The 13,960-nt window shown below is 40.0% G+C and overlaps 1 protein-coding gene across 2 annotated transcripts in view; it reads right to left on the bottom strand.

Annotated features, from left to right (window-relative positions):
• The window catches only part of Ophn1 (oligophrenin 1), a 327,366-nt gene that overhangs the window by 20,431 nt on the left and 292,975 nt on the right, over window positions 1-13,960 (bottom strand). For both annotated transcript variants that reach the window (XM_085684928.2, XM_085684927.2), the window contains 2 exons: window positions 8,988-9,135; window positions 3,720-4,043 (listed from right to left, as the gene is read on the bottom strand). In XM_085684928.2, the coding sequence (XP_085541054.1) occupies window positions 3,720-4,043; window positions 8,988-9,135 (472 nt within the window). The remainder of the gene's footprint in view (window positions 1-3,719; window positions 4,044-8,987; window positions 9,136-13,960) is intronic.

Genomic DNA, 13,960 nt, shown 5'->3' with positions numbered 1-13,960 from the left:
CAGGCGCCTGCCATTTCTAATTGCTCTGGGGAAAATGGGGAGAACAATGAAATCCACTCACATGTTAGGTCAGTGAAAGGGGGAAAGATGGAGAGAGGTTAGGACAGTGACACATTTGGAATACCCGAAGCAACAAAGCACCTTCAACAGCAAAGGTGGAAGAGGCTAACCACTGTTGGTGTACAGTGGGTGAGCAGAAGAGGCAACTTTCTCCCCAAGCCTGCCATTCAGGTTGCTTGTTAGCACATGGGGTTAATCATCAGCTTCAGCTCAGGGGAAGAACTATGTGTAGCAACTGATTTACTGATAACTCCTCTGGTGTCCAGGAATTTACCAGGAGCATCAGCGAAACTAGGGAGGGAAGCCGAGACAAAGTGATAGGTGGGGAAGGTTGAAAGACGCAACTATACCAGCAATTTGGCTATAGAGCTCTACCATGACCCAACCCATCCAAGTTCTGCCAAGGCTGAAGGCCAGAGGCTTTAAGGAAAACTGTACCACATAAGTTGGTTGCTAACTGATTTAAGAGAAAAAAAAAATCTGGCAATGCTGCAGCTTAGACTGAGAAAGCCTGGATGGCTCTGGACAAGTCAGATGAGTTCTTATATTAACTGATACCATTAGATCACAGCTGCTGCTGCCAGCAGCCCAGAGGATGGGAGTGTGAGAGAAGCAGCAGAAGGGATGGCACGGGGATTGCATTCTATATCCAAAGATGTTGGAGGCAGAACCGATGGAGAAGGCTAAAAGTTACTGTGTGTGCTGAGCTGACAGGATCTGGCTTGACAATGGGCAGGGCAAAGTTTACCATGGGGGTAGAAGTGCAGTTACCCAACCTTCTACTTGGTTAATGTGATGATCAATATATGACTTCTAAACTGAAGCGGATGTCTCCATAGATGTCTGGTCTTTCCTGGCTGCCTCCCATAAGAGGCAATTTGTAGGGAGGGAAGACAGGGCTGAGGGAGAAAATTAATAACATATTTCATTTTCTGATTATGAGCCAGGTATTTTGTTTGTTATTCCTTATAATCCTAAAAATTATTTGTAGGTATTCTTTTTCCAATTTTAGAGGTATAAAACCCAAGGTACAGACACGGAAAATAACATGGGCATGCAAATGCATCTGAGGATCAAACCAGGGAATTAGAAAGCGCCAATTGCTCTGTGGAAATCTTGCTGGCATCCACACAGAACGGCATTTACTGAACTGCTCAAAGTCAATGCTGTCAGCATGTACCGAGTCTGCCACAGACGACAGAATTTCTTCCCTCTGCTTTATCTGGACAGGCGTGTTTTCCTTCTTGCTTCCCTCTGTCTTCATATATACTCTAAAATACCTCCCTGCCTCTCCTCTCTAAAACGAAATTTGTGATTCTGTTCATTAAGAGTGAAAGGCTTCATGGATACTTGACATGCCAATCCCATTGCTGGCCTTCCTCTGCTATCCTGCTCCCCAGTTCCTCACTCTATGTAGTCGTTTTTACCTGCACTCCAGCACTGTGCTAGCAAACAGAAACGTACTCCCTTTAAAAGGATGTCAGGCCAGGTGCAGAGCTGCATGCCTATAATCCCAGCATTTGGGAGGTTCAGGAGGCTAAGGCAGAAGGATCTAATGCCCAAGACCTTAATGGGCTGCACATTGAGATTCATTATTCATAGAGACCAAAAAAATTCCTAAAATTTATAGGAAATATGAAAGAACACAGTCAAAACAACATGAAGCAGAAGGAACACAGCCAGAGACACCACATTCCCTGACCTCAGATTAGACTATGGAAATGTAATATAAAAGCTACTGGAACTAAACACACATGTAGACCAAGGTAACACAACAGAAGAACTAGAAATAAACCTACACAGCTATGAAAATCTCATTTCTGATTAAAGCGCTAAAAACATGTGCTGGAGGAAAAACTGCCCCTTCAACAAACTGCCAGCAAAACTCAATAACTACCTGCAAAATAATGAAATTAGATTTCATAGCTCTCAGCTTACACAAAAATTAATTCAAAATCGATCAGAGACCTAGATTTTAAACTGGAAATAATGAAACAAAGGGTAAACACTTCTTAAGGATATAGTTATAGACAACAAAACTCTGAACAGGAAATAGCCCAAGAATTGATAAATGGAACCATATGGATTCAAAGAACCACCACTACCACCACCACCACCACCACCATTATCAACAATAACAATAACAAATGAGTAGAATAAACAGCCAAGAGAACGGGGAAAGTCTTCATCAGCTAGACAACATACAGGAGTTAATATCTCCAATAAATAGTTTTAAAATTCTAAAAAGTAAACACCAAAGAAACAGTTATCAATTAGAACATGGGCCAACCATCTGAACAGACACTGGTGGCTGGAATAAGAATGTCCCCCATAGGCTCATATATTTGAATGTTTAGTCATCAAAGTGTAGAACTATTAGAAAGGATCAAAAAGATCAGGAGGTGTGACCTTGTTGGAGGAAGTGTATAACTGGGGGGTGGAGTTTGAGGTCTAAATATCTCATGCCAGGCCCAGTCTTCCTCTCTGCCTATGGACCAGGAAATAGAACTCTCAGCTACTCCTCCAGCACCCTGCCTGCCTGCATGGAGTTATGCTCCCTGCCTTGACGATAATGGATTGAACCTCTGAAACTGTAAGCGAGCCCCCAATTAAATGTTTTCCTTACAAGAGTTGGCTTGGTGATGGTGTCTCTTCACAGTGAGAGAACAGTGATTAAATGAGGATAGTTCTCGGAGGAAGGATTACAAGTGGCCAACAGATACATTTTCAAATATTCAACATCTCTATCCATCAAAGAAATGTAAATTAAAATGATGTTGAGATCCCATCTCACCCAGTGAGAATGGCTGACATCAAGAAAGCAATATGGGAAAAGAGGAACACTTACACACTCCCGGTGGGAGGGTAAGCTGGGGAAGCCACTATGTAAAGTAGTGTGGGGGCATCTATAAAATCAAAAATAGAGTTTTCTTTTTCCCCAGCTATACCACTCCATAAACTCAAAGAACTCTATATCTGGCCACATTATTTGTTGCACGTCCATGTTCATTCACTGTAGCTCTGCTCATGATCGTTAGGCCCAGATATCCATCAACAGATACGTGGATAATGAAAATGTGGTGCCTACACACAAAGGACTTCTAGTTGTCCATAAAGAAAAATGAAATTTTCAAAAGGAAAATGCATGGAAATGAATGCAAATTATTTTAAGCCGGTTAACCCAGGCTCAAGAAAGATAGTTATTGTCTATTGTCTCTCATATGCACATCTTAGTTTCTAACTGTAAAATACACAACTGGTAGTAAATACGAATAAAGGGCAGGAACTAGAAGGTGACCCATGCGACTGGGAAACTCAAGAGGCTCTAAGAGAGCAGGTAGGGAAGGCAATAGAACAAAGTAGAAAGAAGAATATTGAAAATATACAGCAAGGAAGGGGGAATCAAGGAGATGGGGAATGGGGGATAAGAATCAACTAAATGAAATATGCATTTAAATCTCATACTAAAACCTACTAATTACTTGGCAAGCTAATTTTAAAAATTAAAATCAAAAAAGCAAGACATGGGAGGACACGTGACAAGAGGGAGAGAAGGAGGGCAGGAGCAAGAGAGGAAGATACCTCCAACTCTAGAAAGTTCCCACAGTGAAAAGCAGCTTGGCTCAGTTCTACTTCCCATAGCATTGCTAAACATTTACCTTCCTTGTGGTGAGCCACTGGCCTGGGAGCTGGTCTCTTTATATGGAAAGAGGAGGTCTTTGTGGTCCCAGAGCCTGGCACAGGTCCATTGGTGGCCTTTGGAGTAGCCTTGGTCCCTCCATCCTGCAACCTAAATACCAGCTTCCCCACATCCATCTCTGGGCAGGGTTCCGATTGACAGTCAGAAACAGGTCTATTTGGGGACTTTCTTCCAGGGTCAGTTTCCCCACTTTTCTGAATGGGTAGTTTGAGGTGCTGCGGTAGCCTGGGGGGATCCAGGTTGCTAGTGATTGTACCATTAGGAGTTTGATGCTGGGTTTCATCTGAAAAAAAAATTGGTACAAAGAAGAAAGATTAATTATGACCTTCATGTATACATATTTAAATCTGAAAATCTGCACACATTTTCAAACTTGTTATTATAGTACAGACTGACTACATCCCACAAGAACAGTCTCCACCCTGCCCGATTTGCCTGGAGTCACAGGTCTCATTCAAATGAGGTTCAATTTAAGATGTTCGTATGACTTTCACTGACACAACTGAATCAACTCTAGTATTCCAATCTGATTTATTCAAGAGGATGCAATTCAAAAAGGACAGAGTGCCCAATCAATTGCATAATTCACTCTTTCTAAATAAATGCATCAACTAATTCTCAAGAAGCACTTTTAAAGCAAATTTTAAGGTTCCCCAAACTTCAAGCTAACAAGCCTAACAGAATTTAATTTCTTTCTCTATCCATGTAAAGATATCCTCAAATAGCCAATTTACATTCTTCCCCTAGCCTTTGTGCTCCGTAATTTCCTGTGCCCATTAGAATAAGCTTTTAAGTGATTCTGAATATAGTTAAAGCTTCAAAGAACACAATAACAGGCAGAAAGATTTTCTCTAGAAAAATAAGCCCACACACATATATTTAAATTTTTGAAAACTTACTTTAAGTTATTCTCTGTCTCCAGAAAAAAAAATCAACTAATATCTACTGTGGACATTGTCACCTTCATTAATAATAGGAAGTTTGGGGCTGGGGTTAACAACTCAGGGATACAGTACTAGTATAGAATGTACAAGGTTGTAGGTTTCATCCCCGACATAATAAATAAATAAATAAATAAATATTTAAAATACAAAAATAAATAAATAAATGAAACAGACATGTAAATAAAGCTGATATTAGAGCCCAGTAGTTAAGCATTCTGTCTCTGCTCAGCAAAGGGAGACATTTGAGAGCTGTAGTCACCAAAGGTGACACAGGGACCTTACTGGGAACCTGTTTCTTGTAATGAGACAATGAGAAATTTTAAACATTGACTAGACAATTAATCTTATGGAATTATTGTTCTGTTTTCATTTATATATAATTATTATATTGATCATTTAGAGGTAATTGTTGAACTGTGGCTGAGAAATTGATGAATCAAAATTGTTCAGACAAACAATAGCTTGGAGGAGTAAAAAAATCATGCTTTGTAAGAAAATATTACATTATACAGACTGAGAAGGTTATGTTTAGGTATATATATATATATATATATATATATATATATATATTCACATATATGCATGTAACAACAATCAATAAAAAAGGAGACCATGGGATGATATGAAGGAAGAAAAGGAAGGGAAGGGGGAATGATGTAAATACATTATAATTTCAAAAATGAAAGAATTTTAAAACAAAAATATATTTCAAAAGCAAATAATAAGTTCAGTTTGTCTTGAACATTTATGATAAAAGATGTGAGTAGCTAGATATGGGCCTATGCTAGCTAGGCGCTTTTTCAGTAAGACCTGAATAGGAATATGAATATTACCTCGATAGGTGGAAAGGAAACATTGTCAAATAGATGTTTCCAGAACCTCCACTTGGGCTCAGTATGAAAAGCAGATCAGAGTGGACAAACTATAGATTTCAAAACATATGGGAATGCTGAAGACAATGACCGAAACTGAAACAGCACCAGTAAAGAAATACAGTCTCTTTGTTAAAGAGGTGGACTGTAAGGCGCAGTTAGTTGCACACGTCTGTAATCCTAGCACTTGGGAAGTTGAGGCAGAAGGATTGAAAGTTCAGTGCTAGCCTAGATCACATAGCAAGGCCCTGTGTCAAATAAATAATACAGACTTAGAATGGCCAATGATTTGATATAGGATATGAAAGGGTCTATGATACTGGGGGAAGGATTTACTAAAATATTATATACATTTATAATATAACATTAATTTGGAAATCAAATAATGAGATGCCATTTGTCAAGAAAAGTGGTGAGCAGTATCAGCTGCTCCTTAGAATGGTGGTGGGGCACATTGTAAGAAGTACAGTGTTAAATCTAGTAGGCATGTGGGTTTTGGGGAAAGATAGAAGGGGGAAAATTGCTGCTTTCTAATTTGGTCGTGGTGTCAACTGGACAAATTACTTTCCTTCTCTGAGCCACAAATGACTTTCTGAAACTCAGGTACCTACTTCATACTGAAATAGCGAGGATTAAATGAGATTATAGGTTCACGCCCACTTAAAATGCACAGAATGAAAAGATAAGACTACTGTAACTAGCACTGACCAGAATACAGGGAGATTTGAACCACCATCCTTTATTGGTGAGAAAGTAAAATGACACATGTGCTTTGGAAATTAGCTTGGTCGCTCTGCAAAAGTCTAACTTCAGAGTAAATGTATACTCGGCAATACACTCAAGACAACTGAAGTCAGACATTCCCCCAACAACCTGAATACTATAGCAGTATTATTCATAACAGCTAAAACACAAATACAATTTAAGTGCCCATTCACTGAGGAATGGATAAACACAATGTGATATAGTCACACCCTGGAATATCATATAGCAGCAGAAAATGTATGTACACACCCCAGAATAATTTGCTAGCCATAAAAGACTATATAGAATAGGAGTTCATTTATAGAAAAATTGCAGAATAAACAAGTCTCCAAGATTAGAGAGTCATTGCCAGAGGCTGGAGAGGAGGAGGAATTGGAAGATTTCCTTTTCAGGAAAATGCAAATATTTTCAGATAAGGTAGTTGCGCAAAATACATTTTACTGAGATTTACAATTTAATGAGGTTTATTTTATGGCCTGGGCATTATTTATCAGTCCAAAAATTAATGGGTAGATTGTAGTCTCACTGAAGATCTGATACAAAGCCTTCATCATAGAGCAGGGCAAATTGAACCCCAGTTCAATTTACTTAACAGGCTAGTGACCAAAATGAAATTAGACCTGAGGTCTACTGATACCCAGTTCATTCATCTAATACACTCATTAATTGGGCACTCACTATGTAGCAAGTTCTGTGTTGGTGTAGGGCATAAAGTGCTAAAAAGTTCTGTTAGTATAAGGTTTTTGGAGGGAACATTATAATAAATTTATTTCATAAAAAATCTAATTATGGGGCAACAAAACAAGCATTTGGTACTCCCAGCCATTTTCCACTTTCTCTTCCTCCTCTATGGAAGTGATCCCTTGAGCTAGATAATCCCTTTCTATCCATATTCCTAATATAACCATTCACATTATAAACATGTACTGAACACACACAATGTATAGCAGGGATTGGTCCCAGACCTGGTGATAAAAATGGATCTAATGTTCTTAGGGGGAAAGTAGCTACTAAATATGTCATCAAGTAGTAGCAGGTGGCATGAATAAAACAAAGCAGTGTAAGGGGACAGGAAAAAAGAAATGTTTAACTTGGGTGCTCAGAAAAGGTCTCTACACAAGGAGATGGCAATGTAAATTTGAGACCCATAAGGAATATCAAGGGTCATAAAACTAGAGAATAGAGAGCAAAGGGGACAGAAAATACAGAAAGAAAGTTCAGATAGATAAGCAGGGGTCACTGAAAACAGTACAAAACAATTTCATTCGAAACATGAAGAGAGGTCACTGAAAGTTTGGAGCAGAGGGATGAGGTCATGGGCTTCACATTTTTGAAAGGATGGACAATTTACTGGCTGCTCTGGAGAATGGATTAGAAGCATTCAAGCAGGCCAGCACAGACAGCTGGGAAGAGATGGTATGGCCTCAGCACGTGTGGTCCCAAGGGACACCAAGAATTTCATATGTGATGTGTATCCACAGCCAACATGAATTGCTGATGGACCTAATGTAAGAGAGAGTGGACAGAGAGCTACCAGGAAAGACCAACACTCTCGACCTCAGTGTTCCGGAGCTGAAAGTTGTTGAGAGGGGCGGCATCACGAAAGGAGTAGGCTCAGAAGCAATAGAAAACCAAGAGATGTGCTTTGGGCTGAGGAAGAGATGTGGAGCTTAGTGATCAAATGATCACCTGTCATTGTACAAAGGACTAGCTTCCAGCCACCACCATTAAAATACAAATTATGTTCCATTCCTCTTGAATTTCTAATGTCAGATGTGAACGTAGAGGGTAGAACAAATGCTGTATCTAAACGAACCGGGGAGCCCTCTGCAGCATTTAGACGCCTTTTACACGCAAGCAACTTGGAGAGGTGGTGTACAAAAACAGCATGGCAAAGGGGGCTAAGACCTTCAGAGTCTTCAAATATCAAAATTAGAAAAAGAAAAGCAGTAGAGGGGGGTGAGGTGGGTGAAAAGAGGGGGATCAAGTTTAGTGTCCTGAAAGCCAAGTCCAGTGCCCCCACAAAGAGAGAGGGGTTGCCTGTCACATGTGGCTCACTGGTTCACAAGAACAGTGCAGTGCTTGGTTTGGTCATGCAGAGATTATAGGTCACCCCGAAAAAAAGTAGTCAGAGGAGCGGCAGGGGCTAAGGCCCACTTAGGATAGGTGCAGTCTCTTCAGGAACAACCGTCCCATTGGATGATGCTCATTTTCTCACATAGCCATGTCTTCCTCTGTCCTATATGCTCCATGAGGGCAGGGGCATGTGACTTAATTTCATTTGGCCTCTATCAAATTACTTGGAGCATGACCATTATTCAACCCATGGTAGCTGCATTTAAATTACATTCTCAGAACATTACCAAGAACCTTGTACACATATTTCAATGAACTAGAGTAACATACCTACAAATAATTTGGATTTGCTGCTAGCCTTCCAAGGGATCGTGTAGGATTCACCCCTGCCCCATCAACTGCCAGTAATCTAATTTCCTCTTAGAATACAAACTATAAGCCTTGCTTCTCCTGACTGCTTGTAAGCCAAAGACCTATGAAAGGTCTATCATTGCATGGAGAAAATAGCCACACTCCCATTTCTGTCCTCCAGTATTTTCTTTGTATATAGCTGTCACGCTAACCACTGACCTTCACTTTCCTCGAGGGAAGAAGTGTAGAATACTGTCTTCTCTCTCAGCAAACGCTTCGAGATTGTGATTGGTTTGTGCCTTCTTGCTGTCACTCGAGGTGGAGGCACTGGAGGTACTTGGCTGTCCTCGGGTGGACCCAAATATATCTGTAGAGAAGGAAGGAAGAAACCCAAGAGACAATTAGCAAACTACTCCTTGATGCAGTCTGGCACTGTATCTGGTTGACCATGTGAATCCTAAAACAGCTAATGGGACTGGGGGAATTTTCTTCCTCCCTCTAACTGCCAGCAAGTGTTCGGATGTCTCCTACCATGATGAATGCATAGAACTGACCCCCTCAGTGAGGAGAAAGAGTGCCAATATAAACAGTGAAGTAGCTCTGGATTTTATACTTACTACCAGTGAGACTTTAGGTAAGACATCTAACTTTGAGCCTCAGCATCCTCTCTCAATTGGAATATGAGGATAATAGCAACTACCCAACAGGCCTGTAAAGCTGCTTTGTATGGGTGGAGGAAAGGGTAAAAGGTTACTAAATGCATTCCTGTGGATGGAGATATATATATATATATATATATATATATATATATATATATATATATATATACTCAATATTTTGAAAAGGATGCTTAAGGATCTAGATATGCAGGCTGTCTCAATACTGAGGAAGAAAAAGAAGAAAAATGGTTTTCTCTCATATTATTTTGTTCACCTACAGAAATTTTCATAATACGGCATGTTAATTAGTTTAAAAAATGGAAGGAAAATAAAATTGAGAAGAAAATCAAAAGTTCCTTGGATATTACATATATATATATATATATATATATATATATATGAATGATTCTTGAGGAGTACAAAAATAGCTGTGATTAGAATGGCTAACATGTGAAATGTCTGTGTAAAAGTGGCAAAATTAACAGGAACATTGCACATACAATCACAAGCCAACATGTATTTCATGGTTGACAGTAAGAGATGATAAAACAGTGGTAAGCAGAAGAGTATTGAGCTGCATGACTAGAGGACACAGTTGGTTCTCCTATCAGAGAACTGAAATAGCTCGCTAGCATTTTGGAAACTCCTACGCCATTACTGTAATGGTTACAAATACCCCTTCCTAAGCTTTATACATGCCAGAACCTTTGTATTGATTGCTCATTATACACAGAGAACTCGGTTCTCTCTCCAAGTATCCATGTTGCTTGTTTGCTCTGTTTTGCAGGATTCCAACCAAACAGACCCTTCTTATAAAGGCCTTCCAAGTCAATGCATCTAAACTTTGACATACCTCCTTCTACCCAACACTTCCTATTTCTTTCTTCCTTGAACTTTTATGTTTTGTTGTTTTGACATTTATCACTTTTTAAACATACATACACAAATACATACATTTAAACACATATATTTTCACTTAGTTTGTTTCCTGTCTCCTAACTAGTTTTATTATTGTTATTACCGTTGTTGTTGATGACTCTTCCCCTTCTCCTCTTCATCTTCTCTCTGCAGCCCAACCCTCACCAATGTCTGCTTAGACATTTCCACACCCGGTATTCCTCTTATCACGTCCAGACCACACATGTTCTATTACCCTCCCTGCTCTGCTCCCTTGAAGCCTCCTTTGTCTTCTCTCACAGGCCCCTTCCCAGTTTCCTGGCATCTGCACAAAGTCACTTCCATCTAAATGCACATCTTTAAAAACTCATATATAGGACCTCTATATGAGAAAGAATAGTAGTGTTTCTCTTTCTGAATCTGGGCTGCCTCAATATATTTTCTAATTCCATCTATTTTCCTGCAGATTTCATTTTTTATGGTTGAACATAATCCACTGTATATGTGTACCACATTTTCATTATCCATTCATCTATTGTTGGACATCTAGGCTGGTTCCATCTCCTTGCCATTGGGTACAGAACAGCAGTAAACAAGGATGTGCAAGTGTCTCTGTGGTAGGGTGTAGAGCCCTTTGGGCAAATGCTTAGGAATTGCACCGCTGATTCATATAGCGGTTTTATTAGCTTTTGTGTTAGCTAGTTTTATGTCAATTTGATACAAGCCTTATCATCTGAAAGGAAGGAAGCTCTACTGAGAAGGTTTCTCCATAGATGAAGGTCCGGGTAGGCCTGTGGAGCATTTTCTTATTAAGTGATTGATGGCGGAGGGCCTAACTATTGTGGGTGGTGACATCCCTAGGCTGGTGATCCTGGGTTCTATTAGAAAACAGGTTGACCAAGCCATGTGGTTGTTAACAAGCCAGTAAGCAGCACTCTTCCATGGCCTCTGCATCAGCTCCTGTCTCTAGGTTCCTGCCCTGCATGAGTTCCTGCTCTCCTTCCTTTTGAGGATGAACTGTTACATGGACCCTTTCATAAGTTGCTTTAGGTCATGGTGTTTCATTATAGCAATAGTAACCCTAACTAAGATAGCTTCTCTCTCCTTCTCCCTCCCTCTCTCCCTCCCACCTGTCTTTCTTTCTTTTGAAACCTCCGCACTGATTTCAATTATGGCTGTATTAGATTTGAAACTTTATAAAAGCAAGTCTACTATATTCCCCACTGTCTCTGAGATCCATGAGCGTGCTTTGACCTGGTGACTCAAAAATCAAACACATTCATAAATAAGACACACAAGGCCAAATGCACCCCCTTCCGGAAGACATTATTTCAACTACTTCTTTATAAGATATCGCCAGAGGGCCTTATTTTCTTGCAGTCTGACACAACAACAACAAAAAAAAGGACAGAACCAAACAGAAGAAATACATGCACCAGTGGTTTCTGAGCCATTGAGAAGGTAGTTATGACAGTTAGTAGTTTCCTGGAGATGACAAAAACAAACAAGACAAGGCTGTTGATCATTATCACACTTGCAAATGACAGAGATCTATGCAGACAGCAGTGTAAGAAGGGGAGTCCAAGTAGAGCACAGCAGGACCCTTTCTTAGGCAAGGCAATAAAAATGACCATGAAAAATACCAGAGAGGACACAGTTTTTGTTACCTAGTCATGATAAGTAATTTAACTTCTCTGAACCTCAATATTCCAATCTGCCCAAAGAGAGATTACACTTATTTCAAATATAATCAAAAATAATGGTCAACTAGTAAATAAGAGTACTTCTCTAGCATTAATCCCTTCTTTTTCTCCTCTCTCTCTTTCCCATCTCCCCCACTCCCTTTCTCTTTCTCAAGGACTTGTCTATTTTAACAAGAGAATTTCCATACTGGGAGGAATTTTGTCTCTGAGGGCATCTTTCATGTTGCCTATAGAAATATTTTGTTGTCACAAGTGTAGGAGGGGGGATGGTGTGTAGTAGAAAGACCAGGGATGCTGCTAAACATGGCAATCATATAATATACAGAACAATCTCTACAATCGAGAACTATTGGCCCAAACTGACAAAATAAAGTCAAGGTTAAAAAAAAAATCCTCACTTCATTAAAACGGGATAAGAATAGCAAAATAATTACTAAATGTGGGTGGGCTCCAAAGGTTTTTTTTTTTCCTGGATTGAGTTTCTAAATATACTTTGAAAAAGTTCAATGGAGTGAGAAAACAGAATGAATAATGTGTTAGTGTTTGTTGGTTGTTTTTAAAAAAAATGAGGTGGAAGGAACTTGAACTTCCCACAGGGCTGGAAGCCCTGACTGCTCTTAGGGATGGAGAGGGAGGAGGAGGGGGAGGGGGGGGAGTGAGAGGGTGTTGGGAGGAGGGGCGGAAATGGAAACTTTCATAATTTAATAAACTTTGAAAAAAAAATCCCTCCATCTATCCATCCACCCACTCAACTACCAATACATCTAACACTTCAGATAGCACTAAAGGAAGCATTATTCCTGGAGACAAGCTCATCATTGCTACCTCTTGCTCAGTTAGATGAAATGGTTGCCAAGCATTCACAACGTACTATATCAAAGGACAGTTCCACTTAGATGACCCTCTCTCACACTTCAAAGAAAGCGGAGGTCCTTAGAAGGAAATATCTTTAGTTTTCTATTTTCTCACTGGCGTAAACTCATAAACTCAACTTACTTCATCCCCAGTTTTTATTTCAAAAAACAGAAAGTCCTACTTGTGCCCTCAATCCCGTGTGATCGCTTCCTGGTTCTTGAAGGACCTTCTTGCATCATTTGCTGCTTCTGTCCATTACTATTTCTCTGAAGCATTCAGACTTTCTGAACTCTCTCATTCGGACCATTCTCCCTGAGCTGACACCATACACTTTTTCATCGTTACTCCCTAACCTGGTTGACTTCCGCTGCTCATCTTTTATTTGCTCCTCAATATGGCCAAGGCCACACCCTTCTCTTTCAGAATGTTTTTAAACTTTATTATTTATTTTGGTGTGTATAAATGTTTCACATGTATGTTCGTCTGTGCATTACATGTGTGCCATGCCTGGAGGCCAGAAAAGGGCATCAGACTCCCAGAACTGGAGTTAGAGACAGGTGTGAGCCTCCATGGGAGAGCTGCAAATGCCCCCTGGACCCCCTGGAAGAGCAGTAGGTTCTCTTGACCGCTGAGCTACCTCTTCAGCTCTAGATAATTTTCACAGTAATCACCACTAACCTATTTTCCAGAGCCAAGCAACTTTAAACCTCACTTTGACTTTTCATGAGTATTGCGACAATTACCTAGTCCTTTTCCAATAATGTCTTTCCCATTTCTTTCCACTTTGCTTGATTCTGAGCATTGCCCTGTGCCTTTCCCTGGTTCTCAATATATCTTGATATTGCTCAGGATCGCGTTCTCAGTGCTCTTGTGATCTCATAAACACAGACTCACCACAGCCGTTCCATCCATTCTTACTTCCTGCACTCCCAGACTCATCTAGTTTTTTCTGTACAGTGTATCGAGTTACTCAGTGATGCTATGGACAACCCAGAAGCAACTCAAACAACATTTCAAAAGGCATCACCACTTGACTCTTCTATTATAACTTCTTACGCAAAATAATGGTAATGCCCAA

The sequence above is a fragment of the Myodes glareolus genome, chromosome X (assembly GCF_982192425.1).
Source record: "Myodes glareolus chromosome X, mMyoGla1.1, whole genome shotgun sequence".
NCBI lineage: Eukaryota > Metazoa > Chordata > Mammalia > Rodentia > Cricetidae > Myodes > Myodes glareolus.
This window is presented reverse-complemented; position numbering and strand designations above follow the sequence as displayed.